Genomic DNA, 19,069 nt, shown 5'->3' with positions numbered 1-19,069 from the left:
GACTCTCAAGAGTCTTCTCCAACACCACAGTTCAAAAGCATCGATTCTTCGGCGATCAGCTTTCTTCACAGTCCAACTCTCACATCCATACATGACCACGGGAAAAACCATTGCCTTGACTAGACGGACCTTGGTCGGCAAAGTAATGTCTCTGCTTTTTAATATACTATCAAGGTTGGTCATAACTTTCCTTCCAAGGAGCAAGCGTCTTTTAATTTCATGGCTGCAATCAGCATCTGCAGTGATTTTGGAGCCCAAAAAAACAAAGTCTGACACTGTTTCCACTGTTTTTCCATCTATTTCCCATGAAGTGATGGGACCAGATGCCATGATCTTTGTTTTCTGAATGTTGAGCTTCAAGCCAACCTTTTCACTCTCCTCTTTCACTTTCATCAAGAGGCTTTTGAGTTCCTCTTCACTTTCTGCCATAAGGGTAGTGTCATCTGCATATCTGAGGTTATTGATATTTCTCCCAGCAATCTTGATTCCAGCTTGTGCTTCTTCCAGCCCAGCGTTCCTCATGATGTACTCTGCATATAAGTTAAATAAGTAGGTATGGATATATTGATATGAGCAAAGGCCACAGTGGCAGAGGTAACAAAAAGGCAGCTTTGTATCTGGTCTGCCCACTACAAAGCAGAGCCAAATCTGGGTCATTACATTCAGCAGGAAGCTTTGAAACACCTTCCAAGTTTCTGTTGCACAATATTAAGTGTCTTTTGACCTAGTTTTTTGCTCCAGGAATGCAAGGCTGCCAAGAAACCATAGAGGCTGTAAATGTTGGATCTATGTCTTTCTGTTCCTAGAAGGATTCCTAGAATGCTAGCTTCATGATTCTTCTCTTTCTAGGAAACAGTTGTGTGATTATGTTATTTATCTCTTGTTTGGAAATTCAGCAATGTTTCATATCATTATATCAAGCTGCTTACAATTTGAAATCAAACAAGATGGTCTTAAAGTCCCCTCAGCCTTACTAAAATTTAGAAAGGCTTCTTCTTGACTCGAGGCCTTTGATCTCCCTTTTCTTGGAGCATTTGCTTTAGAAAACTTGTAATTATAAATCTTCCTCTACATCTTTGAGATGCAAATTATTAAAAAGAAAAAAAACTGGCTTCTTGCCAGTTATACAACAGGAAGATTTTTCTCAAGGACCTGAAAGCCATCTCTTTGAAAATCCAACATCAAGGGAAATAGCACTCATATATCTCTATTTTTGTGGAATGAAAAGAGCAAACTTTGAGTGGGCACCTTGCTTCAAGTTGTGAAACGACCTTCTGTCACAAAGAGAGAAAGTTTACTTTTCCTCTAGGTAAAGCCAATAAGCAATGGACTGTGTTCTCTTTTACCTCAGCACTTAAAATTACTCCCCTAACCCTTTGTTTCAGCAAAATAAAGACTGAAATCTTATCTCACTCCCCTGTTGCAACCACCTTGAAAACAGATATGCTTACCTGATTAACTTTGTCCACTGTAATATTTGCTTTGACAAAATGTAATTTAAAAGATACTGAGACTGGACAATGTTTAAGTCTTTCCATCACATTGCTGCCTTGAGATTCAAGTACCCAGAACATGTGTATTTTTCTTTCCAAAGAGGTTTCTTTTATGAATAAGTATAACATTAATGTAGTAAATTTTTCTTTGTGAGAAGCTAAATTCTCCAAGAGAACAGATTCCTACTAGTTCCATAGCATCTGGTTCTATTGGCTAATCTTTGCAATGTAGTGGTTTATTCACTAAATCGTGTGTGACTCTTTTGCAGCACCATGGATTGTAGCCCGTCAGGCTCTTCTGTCCATGGGATTTCCCAGGTAAGCATACTGGAGTGGGTTGCCATTTCCTTTTCCAGGGATTTTCCTGACCCAGAGATCAAATTTGTATTGCTGGCAAATTCTTTGCCACTGAGCACCAGGAGATCTTCACAATGCCATCACTCATTTCCCTGTAACCAGAAGTACTGCAAAAACGCAGCTTCTTAAATTAGGGTCTTGCTGCTTTAGTAATCAGGCTCTAACTTCTCTTTCTTCATTTCATACTATGATCAAGAGTTAGGGCAAAATGAACTACCTGTCACTTCTAAAATTATTATACCAATCCATACTATTTGCCTTTGCTTCTATCACAAGATTTTAGTATAATGTTTCCCCTTCTCTTACTAACTTTGAAAGTTATTAAAACGTTTTAAACAAATGTGAGTCATAATAATGCTCTGAATAGTTGGTTTTATGCCCTCTAATTTCCTCTTAACATTTGAAATTCTATCATATTTATCCCTTGTCTAACTTTTTACCTCCACTTGGACTGTGAGCTTCTGGAGGGCAGACATGATTTATTCATTAGTTTATTCTCCAGAGACAGAGCTAATACTTGCACATTGAGTAGCATTCAACAGTTATTTGCTAAATTGGCAAAATTATTTGTGCTAAATATAATACGGTGCAAAGGTCAACAAAAGAACATAATAGATCAGAAAAAAGAAAAATATGCTTAAAAAATTAGCCATTTTCACAGTTCTGTCTTCATTTTCCTTTTTAAGCTAAGTTTGTCAAATCCACATTAAATTGTGAAGGTTTTAATACTGAAATAAGCATGTTACAAGAATAAAATAATTATTTGAACCCATCATTTCCTAAAAGAAAGAAAATTATAGCTTTTCTTCCTAATGCTCAAAGTTTGAACATGAACAAACTCATATTTAATAATTAATAATCTCTTTCTTGTCCTCCAAACTCCTTCCATTGACTATTATTATAAACCAGTTTAATTATTTGTGGAAGAGAGTAGAACATTTATATATAATTTACATTGGTGATTTTGTTGACAAAGGAAAATGTGGTCTGATTTTTCTCTGCTAGTGTCTCAACTGAAAATAAAAAGACTGATACAAGCTAAGCAATTTTTCTTTTTTAGCTTTAAAACATATATTAAAATTCTAAAATTCACAAGATATTAACATGAAATTATAATCCTTTTACTGTACCTGTATATGCAAACTGGACAAGGTCCCAGAGAGCATTGGGGTCTATGCCTTCCATCTTGATCTCCTCTTGCTTGGCTTCACAAACATCACTTGTAAACATGGCAGCAAAATAGTCAGAGACTGAGCTCAGAACAAGCCTGAAAGAGTCACAGGATCTTATTTAGGCCATGAATGTGTCAACAAGAATGCAATGAAGGACACTATCTGTCTATCCAACCATCCATCTACCTATCATCCATCCATTATGTATATATACATACATGTATATATATATATACATGTATGCATCTATCTATATATTTATTGCCTTATGAAGTGTACTTTATTTTTTTTAATTTCTTTATTTTAATTGGAAGGTAATTACTTTACAATATTGTATTGATTTTGCCAGAATTGTACATTAAAAAACTGATTTAGAAAATTCTGCTCCAACCTTTGGTCACAGAGTATTGTATTACATTTTCTTCTATATTTTTTTCTTTCAAATTTAAGTCATTCATCCTTTTGGATAGGATTCCAAGTTTATTTTTCTCTACATACTCATCCATGTTCCATGAAACTACTAAAGAATTTGATTTGTCCCAGCGAATTAATGGTGCCAACTATATTTAAAATTCTAGTCCTGAATGTATTGTGACCTGTCGCTGACTTTTTTTTCTTATTTTCCTGTCCTTGTGCTAATATATTTTAGAAAAAAATGATTCTAAATAGTCTTTATAAACAAATCCTCCCTTTTTATTTTTACTTTCATTTAACTATTAGTGGAGTTTCATTCTTCATATGAAATTTAACACAAGCTTTTCAAATAAATTAAATGAAATTTTAATTAAAATGCACTGAATTTCGGATTTAATTGGGGATAGTTCATATATTTATTACTAAAGTCATCCAATACGAAAGTATAAAATATCTCTCCATGTATTCAGAATATCTTGTCTGCTTTTCATTCAAATTTTTTTTTTCTAAAATTATCTTTTGTATTCTTTTTTGATTCCTACATAATTTAGAGTTTTGTTAATATTATGAATAATAACTTCAAAAAGTTACTTTTTTGGTGATTTTTGTTGACGTAGAATTCATTAGTTGAAACTTTCATTGATCTATCTCTTATCTGGCATATTCAATGAATTGTCTTAATAGTCTTTCTGATTTAACTGTTTTGTCTCCTAGGCAGATGATTAAATCATCTGCTAAGAATCTTGTTTTGACCACTTTCTGTCCATTCTCCATGACTCCTTTCACTATGCCTTTCTTTCAGGTTCATATAGGACCTCAATGATGTGTTAAACAGTAACCATGTTGGGAGAGAAAATTTGAGTTTCTTTCTATCTTAAACAAGTCACATCTAGACTCTTCCTGTACAATGCTTGCTAAGTTTTTGTTGTATGAGCTTTAACAAGTAAGGAAAACCCCTTTAATTTTTAGCTTTGCCAAACAGATTTATAATATGTAGATGCTAAAATTCATAAAATGCATTTTTTTCTGAATCAAAATTATCATTAGGATTTTTCTGTTTAAAGTCATGAGAAATGAACCTACTATTTTCTTCTCTTGTTTTTCCCTATTTGACTCTTGAATAAAAATTATACTAGCCTTGTAAAATGAACTGGCAGCTTAAGATCTTCTAAATTATGTATAGCAACTTATGGAAGAAAGTAAATAGCTTTTCTTTTAAAATGTTCCAGAGCTTACTTAAATAAAATCTTTGTTGGCCTATTTTGGGAAAAGGTGACATATTAGTCCAATTTCAATGATTAAATTAGCTACAAGCCTTTTTTATATATTGTTTTTCTTCACTAAGATTTACATTTCTCAAGAATTAGTCCATTTTATCCCCAGTTCCTTGGGGCTTCCCTGGTAGCTCAGCTGATAAAGAATCCGCCTGTAATGCAGGAAACCCTGATTCAATTCCTGGGTCAAGAAGATCCCCTGGAGAAGGGATAGGATACCCATTCCAGTATTCTTGAGCTTCCCTGGTGGCTCAGATGGTAAAGAATCAGCTTGCAATGTGGGAGACCTGGGTTTGATCCATGGGTTGGGAAGATCCCCTGGACAAAGAAATGGCAACCAACTTTAGTATTCTTGCCTGGAGAATCCCATGGACAGAGAAGCCTGGCAGGCTATAGTCCATGGGGTCGCAGAGTCGGACTGAGAGACCAAGCACACATTCAGTTTCTAAAATTTAGTAAAGTTTATTGTTAAAAAATTATATTCCGGTTTAATTCTACCATTCTACTCAATTATATTTGCTTTCAATTTGCTCCATTTAGTCTTTTTGGTTTTTATATTTATTTATTAGTGTCTTTTATTTTATCTCATTCATTTATGTTTTAACTGCCTCTTTTTTCTTGCATGTATATGTGATTATTTTTTTAAAGTGGTTGCTTTTAAATAGGGGTCAGAACTTTTTCTACAAAGAGTCAGTTATAAAGTAGTTTAGGTATTAAGAATCATGCATACATTCCCTAGGACTTCCTTGGTGACTCAGAGGTAAAGAATCCACCTGCCAATGCAGGAGACACAGATTCAGTCCCTGGGTTGGGAAGATATCCTGGAGAAGGAAATGGCAACCCACTCGAGTTTTTTGCCTGGAAAATTCCATGAACAGAGGAGCCCAGTGGGCTATAGTCCACAGGATCACACATGAGTCAAATGGAATTTAGCATCTCAGTTGCCCACAACAACATATGCTATCACATTTTCCTTTAAGAAAATTCAATCAATAGAAAATGTAAAAATGAATTTTAGCTCATGGTCCATACAAAACCTACCTGCATGTTGGATGTGGCCTCTGCACTTAAGTCTGCTGACTCTGTCTAGAGATTACACACTAATTTTTAACTAGCAACAGTCTACTGTCAAGTGAAATTGCACTGTTAGGTTGGTGCAAATGTAATTGTGGTTTTGCATTGTTGAACTTTACTGTTTAATACTGAAATATATGCTTAAATAAATGTGGAATTGTTATACATCATTTTAATGTGTATCTCTCACTTTATTTATTTATTTTTGCTAATGACTTATTACTTGTTTTTTATTTTATATTTATTTTAGACTATGGAAATGATGTCAGACAAAAAGCAAATTCCTGAGGTTTTTTTTTTTGTTTAATTCAAGTTCAAAATGGATCATGAAGCAGCAGAGACAACTTGCAACATCAATAGTGCATTTGGCCCAGGAACTGCTATTGAACATACAGTGCAGTGGTGGTTCAAGAAGTTTTATGAAGGAGATGAGAACCATGAAAATGAGAAGTGTCATTGGAAGTTGACAATGACCAGCTGAGAGCCATCATCAAGGCTGATCCTCTTACAAATACAGAAGAAGTTGCCAAAGAACTCAACATCAATCATTCTATGGTTATTTGGCATTTGAAGCAAATTGGAAAGGTGAAAAAGCTTGATTAGAGGGTGCCTTATGAGTTGATTCCAAATTAAAAAAAAAAAATCTTTGCTTCAAAGTGTTGTTTTCTCTTATTCTGTGAAATAACAATGAACCATTTCTTGATTGGATTGTGATGTGAGTTGAAAAGTTAATTATGTTATGACAACCAGCTCAGCAATTAGACTGAGTGAAAGTGTTAGCTGTTCACTTGAGTCCTACTCTTTGCAATCCCATAGACTGTAGCCTGCCAGGTTCCTCTGTCCACAGAATTCTCCAGGCAAGAACACTGGTGTGGGGAGTCATTCCCTTCTCAGGGAATCTTCCCTACCCAAGGATTGAACCCAGTTCTCCTGCACTACAGGCAGATTCTTTACCATTTGAGCTACTTGGGATTCCCTAGTTAGACCAAAATGAAGCTCCAAAGCAATTCCTAAAGTCAAACTTGCACCAAGAAAAAAGTGAAAAATGTCATGGTCACTGTTTGCTGCTGGTCTCATCCACTACAGTTTTCTGAATCCTAGTGAAACTATTACATCTGAGAAATATGCTCAGCAAATCAATGAGATGCACTGAAAACTGTAATGCCTACAGTTGACATTGATTAACAGAAAGGGCCCGAATTGTCTCCACAAAAATGCCTAAACACATGTCACACAACCAAGCTTTAAAGTTGAAGAAATTTAGCTACAAAGTTTTGCCTCATCAGCCATATTCATCTGACCTCTCTCACCAATCAACTACCATTTCTGCAAGCATCTGCACAACTTTTTGCACGTAAAATGTTTCCACAACCAGCAAGAAGCAGAAAATACTTTCCAAGAGTTTGTGGAATCCTGAAGCATGGATTTTTACCCTAAAGGAATAAACAAACTTATTTCTCATTGACAAAAATGAGTTGATTGTAATGGTTCCTATTGTTGATTAATGAAGATGTGTTTAGCCTAGTTATATTGATTTAGCATTCCCTGCATTTCCTTTTGTACCAACCTAATGCTTCATGACGGAGAAGGCAATGGCAAGCCACTCCAGTACTCTTGCCTGGAAAATCCCATGGACAGAGGAGCCTGGTAGGCTGCAGTCCATGGGGTCACTAAGAGTCAGACATGACTGAGTGACTTCACTTTCACTTTTCACTTTCACACATTGGAGAAGGAAATGGCAACCCACTCCAGTGTTCTTGCCTGGAGAATCCCAGGGATGGGGAGCCTGGTGGGCTTCCATCTATGGGGTCACACAGAGTCGGACACGACTGAGGTGACTTAGCAGCAGCAGCAGAATGCTTCATAAATATTGCAAGAACCTAGCAACAGAATAATTTTTCTTATTTCTACTCCTTACTTCTTGCTCAGTCAAGAATCATTTTAAAGAATATATGAAAGTGAAAGTGAGAGTCACTCAGTTGTGTCCGACTCTCTGTGACCCACATGGACTGTACAATTTGTGGAATTCTCCAGGCCAGGATACTGGGGTGGGTAGCCTTTCCCGTCTCCAGGGGATCTTCTCAACCCAAGAATCGAACTGGGGTCTCCTGCACTGTAGGTGGATTCTTTACCAACTGACCTATCAGGTAAGCCCAAAGAATATATGTGTGAAAGTAAAAATGACTCAGTTTTGTTCTAAAGAAAGATAAAGATACTGAAAGGTATCAATACCCTTCAAGTAAAAGAAGCTTCTTTAGTTTTTCTTGTAAAGCATGTCTGATGATAATAAATTCTGTTTTCATTTCTATAAAAATATCTTAATTTAGATGCATTGAGAATATAAAGTTATTTCACTTGATATAGAATTCTAGATTGAGATTTTTTTTTGAGCTAGAAAACTAATATTCTATTATGATCAAGACTCCATTGTTTCTAATAGAAATGATTTTTCATTCTTATAATTGTTTCACTGTTTTACTAATTGTTTTACTAATTGTTTCACTGTTTTACTAATGTCTAATTGTTTTAGTTTTTCTCAGTTTATTTTAGGATTTAGAGGTTGGCCTATAGATGTGGTTACTTTGTTATTCTTCTTATCATTTTCTAAGCTTCCTGGAGAGGTGGATGGATCTTTTTCATCAAATTTAGAAAATTATCTGATAACTGTACCTCATTTTTTCACCCCATTCTTCTGCTAACGCTTTTTTGGACTTTAATTCTATGTATGTTCCAATAATTGAGAGTACCTTACATGTTGTTGAGTGAGCTCAGTTTACACTCAATTTTTCTTTTGCATTGTGTTTTATTGCAGAAGACTTCTAGTGAGTCAACATTTTTCTCCAAATCTCTGTTAATATCAACTTGCATTATTTATCATATTCACCTTTTTCTATAGATATTTTCAGAGAAAGCAATGGCACCCCACTCCAGTATTCTTGCCCGGAAAATCCCACAGATAGAGGAGCCTGGTAGGCTGCAGTCCATGGGATCGCTAAGAGTCGGACATGACCAAGTGATTTCACTTTCCCTTTTCATTTTCATGCATTGGAGAAGGAAATGGCAACCCACTCCAGTGCTCTTGCCTGGAGAATCCCAGGGATGGGGAGCCTGGTGGCCTGCTGTCTATGGGGTCACACAGAGTTGGACACGACTGAAGGGACTTAGCAGCAGCAGCAATATAGATATTTTAAATTATCTTTCATAGATGCTTTAATGACCTTGTTTCCAGGTTGAGTTGACTGATTTTGCTCTTGACTATAGATTTACATTCTCCAGCCTTTCTTCCATGCATTGTAAGTCTCAGTTGTAAAATGGACATTGTGGTCAACTCACACCATTAAAGTAAAAGTAGAAGCTAAGAAGCGAATATTAGTTTGTAATTATTTTTAATTTTTATTGTTTTGCCACTTTTTGATAGCTTTAAATACACGCAGCTATTTCAATTTTCTGATTATTTATTCTTGTTTTAATGATTGTTAAGACTTTTGTATACTTTAAAATCCTAAGTAGGAATATATTTTAAGATGAATGAGTAAAATATTTGACAATGTTCTGATTCTAAATAGAGAATTAAAAAAAAAATTGAAAACTGAATTGTAGTTGTGTGTTGTAAACAATTTTCTGACTTATTCCTGAAGCTCTTTTCTGTTTAAAGTGCATTGAAATTAGTGGTATCAGTATAAATTTATGATTTATAGTGTTTATGATTCATGTTTATGACTTTTTTCAACTGAAAAAAACCCTCAGTATATACTTAATGAATTTAGGGATGTGATTCATGATTTTAACTATTAATATTAATAGCCTAATTGGTGACATGTTAGAAATATTTAAAGTTACCAGTTTGGTACATATTTAAATGGTAGGTACCTAAACATGTCAACTCTTTATATTCCCATAGGTGACAAATATTTGTTATACACTGATTAGATAAATCAGTGTTAATCAGTTTTATTAAAAGAATTAAATATAACTGAATACCAAAGTTAACTATCATAAACCACAGATATATATTTATATTTTCTGGAGCATAAGAATAATATTGACATAAAGTTAGCCAGGTAAACAGTTTAACTTTAAGTATATAAGGGCTTTATTTGCAAACAGGCATCATCCATGTTGAGGAAAATATTAAAAAACCTATAGAATTATATCTTAAATAGTGATATGAAATTTTCTCCATCAGCTATAAAATACAAAATACTGCTAACTCAGTAAGAGAAGTACAGAAAAGTTTATACTGCATTTAGATTTAGTGACACATAAAATTTGAATTAGATGTTAAAAGAGGAAGAAATGCATACCAGAAAGCAATATCTTCATAGGTGAGTATATAGCTTCTATTAATGCAAGAGAAGCAGAAGCAAAAACTGTATAAATAAGTGAATGCCTGCAGTCACTCTGGAAAAGTCTCTTATTGAGGTCACTACAAATTTATTTCCTTACAAAGCTATTAAACCTGTCTAAGTCCTACTCCAGGTTATTGTGGAGTTTAACACTGTGGACTTCCCACGCCTTCTCTAAATCCCATTTGAGTTAAGGCAGTGCAGACTTCCTTAGCCCGATTTTCCTCAAATTCTTTGACTTTTCTTACTCTTCTTGACCCTTTCACTGCCTCCAGGTTTTTTTCTTGGGTCTCTAAATTTTGACCTTAACACTCACCGTTTCAGAACCAGGTTTGAGCATGGCCTTAATTGTAACATTTCGGTTCAGTTCAGTTCAGTCGCTCAGTCCTGTTCGACTCTTTGCGACCCCATGAATCACAGCACACCAGGCCTCCCTGTCCAACACCAACTCCCGGAGTTCACTCAAACTCATGTCCATCAAGTCGGTGATGCCATCCAGCCATCTCATTCTCTGTCGTCCCCGTCTCCTTCCACCCCCAATCCTTCCCAGCATCAGAGTCTTTTCCAGTGAGTCAACTCGTCGCATGAGGTGGCCAAAGTATTGGAGTTTCAGCTTTAGCATCAGTCCTTCCAATGAACACCCAGGATTGATCTCCTTTAGAATGGACTGGTTGGATCTCCTTGCAGTCCAAGGGACTCTCAAGAGTCTTTTCTAGCACCACAGTTCAAAAGCATCAATTCTTCGGCAATCAGCTTTCTTCACAGTCCAACTCTCACATCCATACATGACCACGGGAAAAACCATTGCCTTGACTAGACGGACCTTGGTTGGCAAAGTAATGTCTCTGCTTTTTAATATGCTATCTAGGTTGGTCATAACTTTCCTTCCAAGGAGTAAGTGTCTTTTAATTTCATGGCTCCAATTAGCATCCACAGTGATTTCGGAGCCCCAAAAAATAAAGTCTGACACTGTTTCCACTGTTTTTCCATCTATTTCCCAAGAAGTGATGGGACCAGATGCCATGATCTTCGTTTTCTGAATGTTGAGCTTCAAGCCAACCTTTTCACTCTCCTCTTTCACTTTCATCAAGAGGTTTTTGAGTTCCTCTTCACTTTCTGCCATAAGGGTGGTGTCATCTGCATATCTGAGGTTAGTGATATTTCTCCCAGCAATCTTGATTCCAGCTTGTGCTTCTTCCAGCCCAGCGTTCCTCATGATGTACTCTGCATATAAGTTAAATAAGCAAGGTGACAATATACAGCCTTGACATACTCCTTTTCCTATTTGGAACCAGTCTGTTGTTCCATGTCCAGTTCTAACTGTTGCTTCCTGACCTGCATACAGGTTTCTCAAGAGGCAGGTCAGGTGGTCTGGTATTCCCATCTCTTTCAGAATGTTCCACAGTTTATTGTGGTCTACACAGTCAAAGGCTTTGGCATAGTCAATGAAGCAGAAATAGATGTTTTTCTGGAACTCTCTTGCTTTCTCCATGATCCAGCGGATGTATGCAATTTGATCTCTGGTTCCTCTGACTTTTCTAAAACCTGCTTGAACATCTGGAAGTTCACGGTTCACATAATTGCGGTTTTAATCTAGTATCTTATCCCTCAACTAAACTCACAGTATTCACTGGAAGGACTCTTTTCTTTTTACTTCCCTGATTCTACTTGGTTCATCACCAATATATTGAATTTTCAGAGTATTACGAAGTCATCACTTATTTCCTCTGGCTTTGTTGCCTATATAAATATGACACAAGATCCATTTTTCCTCTTGAATTGGACTGTATAGTTCCTGTGCCCAGACCCCTTTCATGAGGTACACCTATGTTTCCAGAACCAGTGATTTTGACACCTAACTGCTCCCAGTTACCCTTTCTGTGTAGGCCAATTGCACTTGGTCTAACAGAAGCTGCCTCACTCCATGTGCTCTGGCTACTCTTACCCCATCTCCAAAATTCTACAGCCTTCTCAACTGTCAGCCTATGAGTGAGTCCAATAATGATGACTAATAGAACCAAGGTGTGAAAGCTGCCCCTTTTCCTCAGGGTATGACTAGGAGTTAAAGATGAAATGACGGACCTGCTGAGACCACATCCTGGATTTGCTCCTTCTTCTGCCCTATCCTGCTCTTCTTCTGAAAATACTTTATAAATAAACCGTGCACACCTGAATTCCAGTCTTTACTCTGCATCCAAAGATCCTGACTGATGACACTGTTCAAAGTATTTCTCAATTCATCTCTTTTTTAATGTTTACGTAGTCCTCATTTCATGCCTGGACTAAGTATAACAGCTTCCTGGGGCAGTAGCTAGTTTTTGTTCTGCCCATCTTTTTTACATTTTCTAAACCTGTACCATTTTTCAGAGCTGTCTTTGTAAATTATGCTAAGCAGACTAGTGCAGTCATTAAAGCATTACTTCTATAGCCAGACAGCCTGGGTTTGAATTTATTTCCACCATCTTTGAAGTGCATAATTTGGGTGAATTCTTAATTTCTCCATTTTCTATTCTATGAGAGAAAAAGTGGAAAAATAATTTTCTTCCTTTTCAGAACAAAGTGGTTTAGTATATGAGATGCACTCAAATATGTTTTGGAAGATAAGCAATAGAGTGAGTGTTAACTAGTATTATTGACAGTGAAAGTGTTAGTCTCTCAGTAATGTCTGACTCTTTGTGACCCCATGTAGCCCACCAGGCTCCTCTGTCTATGGGATTTTCCAGGCAAGAATACTGGAGTGGGTTGCCATTTCCTTTGCCAGGGTATCTTCCCTACCCAGGGATCAAATCTGGATCTCCCACATTGCAGATAGGTTTTTAACCATCAGAGCCTCCAGGGAAGCTATTATTAATATTATTGATTTGATTAGCTCAGCTGGTAAACAATCCACCTGTAATGCAGGAGACACCAGTTTGATTCCGTGGTGGGGAAGATCCTCTGGTGAAGGGATAGGTTACCCATACCAGTATTCTTGGGCTTCCCTGGAGTTCAGTTGGTAAAGAATCCACCTGCAATGTGGGAGTCCTGGGTTTGATCCCTGGGTGGGGAAGATCCCCTATAGGAGGGCATGCCAACCCACTTCAGTCTTCTTGCCTGGAAAATCCCCAGGGACAGAGAAGCCTGGTGGGCAATAGCCCATAGGGTCTCAAAGAATCAGACATGATTGAATGACTAAGCACAGCATTGATTTGATTATGTTACTACCCTATTCAAGAACCTATGTGAACTTTTAATTGTACACATAATGCAAACCTCTCTACCAGATATCAAGGTTTATCATAATCATATTTGCCTTAATTTTATAGCTCACTTTCTATATTGCTCTACATTAGCTAAGCTGGAACATCATAATTTTCGAAACCGCAAATTCCTTACTTCTCTATTTTCCATACTATTCTATCTAAAATAGCATATTTGCTCTCTTTCATTAGACTGATCTCAACTTCTCCTAAAAAAACTTTTATAATACTCTCATATGGTACTCATTTCTTTCATTGTCTCTTGTAATTGGAATAAAAGCCATATATTTCAGTTGTAGTTATTTACAAACACGAGTACATTGTCCTATGGGTTATTCTTTCCTCTTCAAGATAGTTGGAAACTTCACAAGGAAAATGAGCATTCTTTTGCATCACCAGCAGGGCACAGACCAATACTATAATATGCTTGATAAACATCTGTTTCAATTAATACAAGGAAAGATGCTTTACCAGTTGCTGTATCTTCACAGTAAGAATAAAGAGGTTATTTAAATGATATCTAAACAATGGGGGAAAATAACAAAAGTTTTCAGCTTCTCTTATCTCCCCTAGCTTAGTTTTGTTGATATATTATTGATATGTGCTGTGCTGTGCTTAGTCTCTCAGTCATGTTTGACTCTTTGTGACTGCATGGACTGCAGCCCGCCAGGCTCCTCTGTCCATGGGAATTCTCCAGGCAAGAATACTTGAGTGGGTTGCCATGCCCTCCTCCAGGAGATCTTCCTAACCCAGGGATTGAACCTAGGTCTCTCGCATTGGAGGCAGTTTCTTTAGCATCTGAGCCACCAGGGAAGCTCAAGAATACTGGAGTGCATAGCCTTTCCCTTCTCCAGAGAATCTTCGCAACACAGGAATCAAACAAGATTCTCCTACATTGTAGGTGGTTTCTTTACCAGCTGAGCTACATGTGAAGCCCACTGTTGATATATAATGTGTGAATGTGATACATATATATACTGTAAAAAGTTTACCATAATACTTTTATAACTGTTATATTCTATTGATGAATTAACACTTCTATCACTATATAGTGACCATCTTTGTTTCTTATTACGAATTTTGGCTTAAAGTCTATTCTGTCTGAAATAACCATAGCTACTGTGATCTCTTTTTATTTTTGTTTGCTTGGAATAACTTTTTCTATTCCTTTACTTTGAGACTATCTTGTAGACAATATAATTGGGTCTTAGTTTTTAAGTCATTCAGCCACTCTATGCCTTTGTATTAAAGAATTTAATCCAATTATATTTAGAATAATTACTGATAAGGGAAGTTATGACCAACCTAGATAGTATATTAAAAAGCAATAAATGCTGGAGAGGGTGTGGAGAAAAGGGAACGCTCTTACACTGTTGGTGGGAATGCAAACTAGTACAACCACTATGGAGAACAGTGTGGAGATTCCTCAAAAAACTGGAAATAGAACTGCCATATGATCCAGCAATCGCACTCCTGGGCATACACACGGAGGAAACCAGAACTGAAAGAGACACATGTACTCCAATGTTCATTGCAGCACTGTTTATAATAGCCAGGACATGGCAGCAACCTAGATGTCCATCTGCAGACGAATGGATATACACAATGGAGTATTACTCAGCCATTAAAAAGAATACATTTGAATCAGTTCTAATGAGGTGGATGAAACTGGAGCCTATTATACAGAGTGAAGTAAGCCAGAAAGAAAAACACCAATACAGTATACTAACACATATATATGGAATTTAGAAAGATGCAAATGATAACCCTGTATACGAGACAGCAAAAGAGACACAGATGTATAGAACAGTCTTTGGGACTCTGTGGGAGAGGGTGAGGGTGGGATGATTTGGGAGAATGGCATTGAAACATGTATGTTGTCATATGTGAAACGAATCACCAGTTCAGGGTCGATGCATGTTACAGGATGCTCGGGGCTGGTGTGCAGGGATGACCCAGAGGGAGGATAAAGGGAGGAGGGAGGTGGGAGAGGGGTTCAGGAGGGGAAACTCATGTGCACCCGGGGCAGATTCATGTCAATGTATGGCAAAGCCAACCAATAAAATATTGTAAAATAATTAGCCTCCAATAAAAATAAATAAATAAATAAAATTTAAAAAAAGTAGAGACATTACTTTGCCAACCAAGGTCCGTTTAGTCAAGGCTATGATTTTTTCAGTGGTCATGTATGGATGTGAGAGTTGGACTGTGAAGAAAGCTGATCGCCGAAGAATTGATGCTTTTGAACTGTGGTGCTGGAAAAGACTCTTGAGAGTCCCTTGGACTGCAATGAGATCTAACCAGTCCATTCTAAAGGAGATCAATCCTGGGTGTTCATTGGAAGGACTGATGCTAAAGCGGAAACTCCAATACTTTGGCCACCTCATGCAACGAGTTGACTCACTGGAAAAGTCTCTGATGCTGGGAAAGGTTGGGGGCGGGAGGAGAAGGGGACGACAGAGAATGAGATGGCTGGATGGCATCACCGACTTGATGGACATGAGTTTGGGTGAACTCTGGGAGTTGGTGATGGACTCGGAGGCCTGGTGTGCTGCAATTCATGGAGTCGCAAAGAGTTGGACACGACTGAGCGACTGAACTGAACTGAACTGATGCTAACTTAATTTCAATCTCATACGAATACTCTGACCTTTTACTCGCACTTTCTCATCTCCTCGTATTTTGTTTTGATGTCATAATTCACCTGTTGTTACACTGTATATTTATTAACTAATTATTGTAGCTATAGTTATTTTGAACACTTTTGCTCTCTAACATATATATTAAGGTGATTAATACACCAGCATATTGCAGTATTGGATTATTCTTGTGGCTGGCATGGCAGTAGAGTAAGCTTGGAACTTGGAACCACCAGAGTCTGCTTGTAAGGTGAAAACTTCCGGGCCAGTCTGAGGGTTTGTTCTGCCAGAGCAAGGTTCTGTTGCAGAGACAGCAGACAGCCTGATCCAAGGGCAAGTGAAAGTGAAAGTCGCTCAGTGGTAGCGGACTCTTCACATCCCCAAGGACTATAAAGTCCATGGAATTCTCCAGGCCAGAATACTGAAGTGCATGGCCTTTCCCTTTTCCAGGGGATCTTTCCAACCCAGGGATCGAACTCAGGTCTCCCACATTGCAGGAGAATTCTTTTCCAGCTCAGCCACAAAGGAAACCCAGATCCATGGGAACCAACTTAAATTTTGGATCCACAGGGGCAAGCCTGGCACTGGAACCTGGCAGCACAAGTGGGTGGCCCGACACTGGTAAGGATAAAAACCTGGATCTCTGGTAGTTGGCTTGGTTGGGCCAACCAGAAGACTGGGTTACCTAGAGTTACCAAAGCCAGCAGGCACTGGGATCTTTCTTATTTTTCTTCTGAAGTTTGTACAAAACTATTATAATTTATTCTTCTCCCATCAAAGAATATCTATAAACTAACTTTCCATCAGTAGAGATAAACATTACTGTTTGCCTACTCTTGAGTATCAATATCTAAGTTACTTATTAAATGTTTCTAAATATGGCAATTCCCAATTTTAGCCTCGACTATTTCCATAATACTGGTGCTCAGTAAAGAACATTAGAGTAATAAATATATTCTTGAAATAAATAAATACACTGTCAAAGTGCTAGTCACTCAATTGTGTCCTACTCTTTGCAACCCCATGGGCTGTAGCTGCCAGGCTTCTCTGTCCATGGGCTTCTCCAAGCAAGAATACTGGACTGGGTTGCCACTCCCTTCTCCAGGGTATCTTCCCAACCCAGGGATTGAACCTGGGCCTTCCACATTTTGGTAGATTCTTTACTGTCTGAGCCACTAGGGAAGCCCGTGAAGGAAAATGAAAATAGAATATGTTGCTTCCTGAGATACCCAATATTTTTGTCTATAGAGCAAGATTCTTTCTTCTCTATCATATATCATTTTATTTTTCCTTATTTGATCTTGAAATGTTCATACTAAGAAGTTCAAAGCATATATATGTTTATACATTAAAAATAATTCCAGTGCCTCCTTTATCGTGCCTAGGAGCCTTACTTCCCAAGAACAAAGATTGTTGACTGTATGTTTTAGATTCTTCCACACTTTTTCTATGCACATAAAAGTAAAAGCGCCACTATTTCCAACTCACAGGAAGTTAGCTGTTTAAGATTTTCTCATTTATTTATGTCCAAGGCACTTATTCTTTTTTTTTTTTTTTTTTAGATAATTAATTTATTTTTTTATTGGAGGCGAGGGGGAACTTATGCAAGGCACTTATTCTTAACGATGGCTAAAGGGAGAAAAAATTTTCAAAAGCTTAACTGTATTTCATTTTATAATTGTATATCATGAGAGAGTAAGCCATGAAAACTCCTTCTTTTACTATTGAAAATTTGACTGTCTAAATTATTAGTATTGATCTTGCTAGTCTAATTTTCAGCATCTGACATCCGTAATTATAGGCAGCCTACCTAAGAAAGATTCCTATATTTAGAATTTGGAGTTTTGGCTTCAAATGTTTTGTTTTGGTAGTTGTTAACCAATTAATCTGGACCATTTATAAGAAGTCTGTATTTTAGAAGTCTGTATTGAGAAACTAAAGCACAGATAAAATCAAAATTTTTATTATTTTTAATTCTGAAAATATATTAATGGTTGTCTTAAATACTATTAGCCTTTCAGAAATAATCTACTTGAAAATATGCCTAGCAATAATCTAAATATACCTATAAAGACATGGCATTTCATTAATAAATAGTTGTGACTTATATCAGGTTAAATATATATATGCAATATAGCCATCACATAAGCTAAAGATTTTATGGGAAGTCAGTAATGGTCATAATCTGTTAACTTAAATGTGAATTGATTTAAAAGTTTCAAATGACAAGACAATTAATATGAAAGAAAACACACATGATCTTTGTGAATGACTATAATATTTAACTTGCAATGTCTTTTCAGGCAGAATAGGAGATCTTAATGCAAATTATTTCTTTTTCCATTATTTGAACTTACCTTATTAGTCTCATATTCACTGCTAATGGCTGAGACATTATATATATTTTGTCCAAAGACAATATTCAATTGTGCTAATCACAATATAACAGTATAACTTAAAAATCCATTCATTCATTACTGATTATTATTTTTTTAAGCAAAGATATAATCTTGCATTAATTATAGCCATTTTGTTTTGGAAAAGTATAAACAAGAAAGTGCAATATACTTGCAATTATTACAAACAGTGCTTGCCTTTTTCAAGCTTCCCATAAATATTTTCCCACATATTTGTTAATATATGTTTAACTTAGATATCTACTTGCTGAAAGGATAGTACTAAAGTTTTAAACCACAGAGTGAGAAAATATAAATCCTAATTTAAATAAATTTAGTGAATAGGGTAAAATTTTCTTATATTAAGAAAAATGTAGATAAGTGACAATAATACATCTAATTTCATATCTGCTAAATACATAAAATATTTAAATGTTTAGAATATTATTCATATAAAAAATATATTCTTGATATATTTTCCAGTAATCTAAACCAATAAACAAACATGTTTTAGTCATATTTGTTATAAAATAAATGCATAATTTACCAAATTATTTAGAAAATAATATTAAGAATCTAGATAAGAAGAGTAATATGGAAAACAATAGAATATAATTAATATGGGGAATTGCCCAATATACTGGTTAAAATTGCTTCAAATGAGA

The 19,069-nt window shown here is 36.4% G+C and overlaps 1 protein-coding gene across 2 annotated transcripts in view; it reads right to left on the bottom strand.

The window, feature by feature from the left end:
* KLHL1 (kelch like family member 1) overlaps positions 1-19,069 on the bottom strand; it is a 525,596-nt gene that overhangs the window by 311,118 nt on the left and 195,409 nt on the right. For both annotated transcript variants that reach the window (XM_055426442.2, XM_088842848.1), the window contains one exon: positions 2,981-3,117. In XM_055426442.2, coding sequence (XP_055282417.2) covers positions 2,981-3,117 — 137 coding nt within the window. The remainder of the gene's footprint in view (positions 1-2,980; positions 3,118-19,069) is intronic.

The sequence above is a fragment of the Moschus berezovskii genome, chromosome 13, assembly GCF_049115385.1.
Source record: "Moschus berezovskii isolate FMDL1 chromosome 13, NW_MosBer_1.0, whole genome shotgun sequence".
Taxonomy (NCBI): domain Eukaryota; kingdom Metazoa; phylum Chordata; class Mammalia; order Artiodactyla; family Moschidae; genus Moschus; species Moschus berezovskii.
This window is presented reverse-complemented; position numbering and strand designations above follow the sequence as displayed.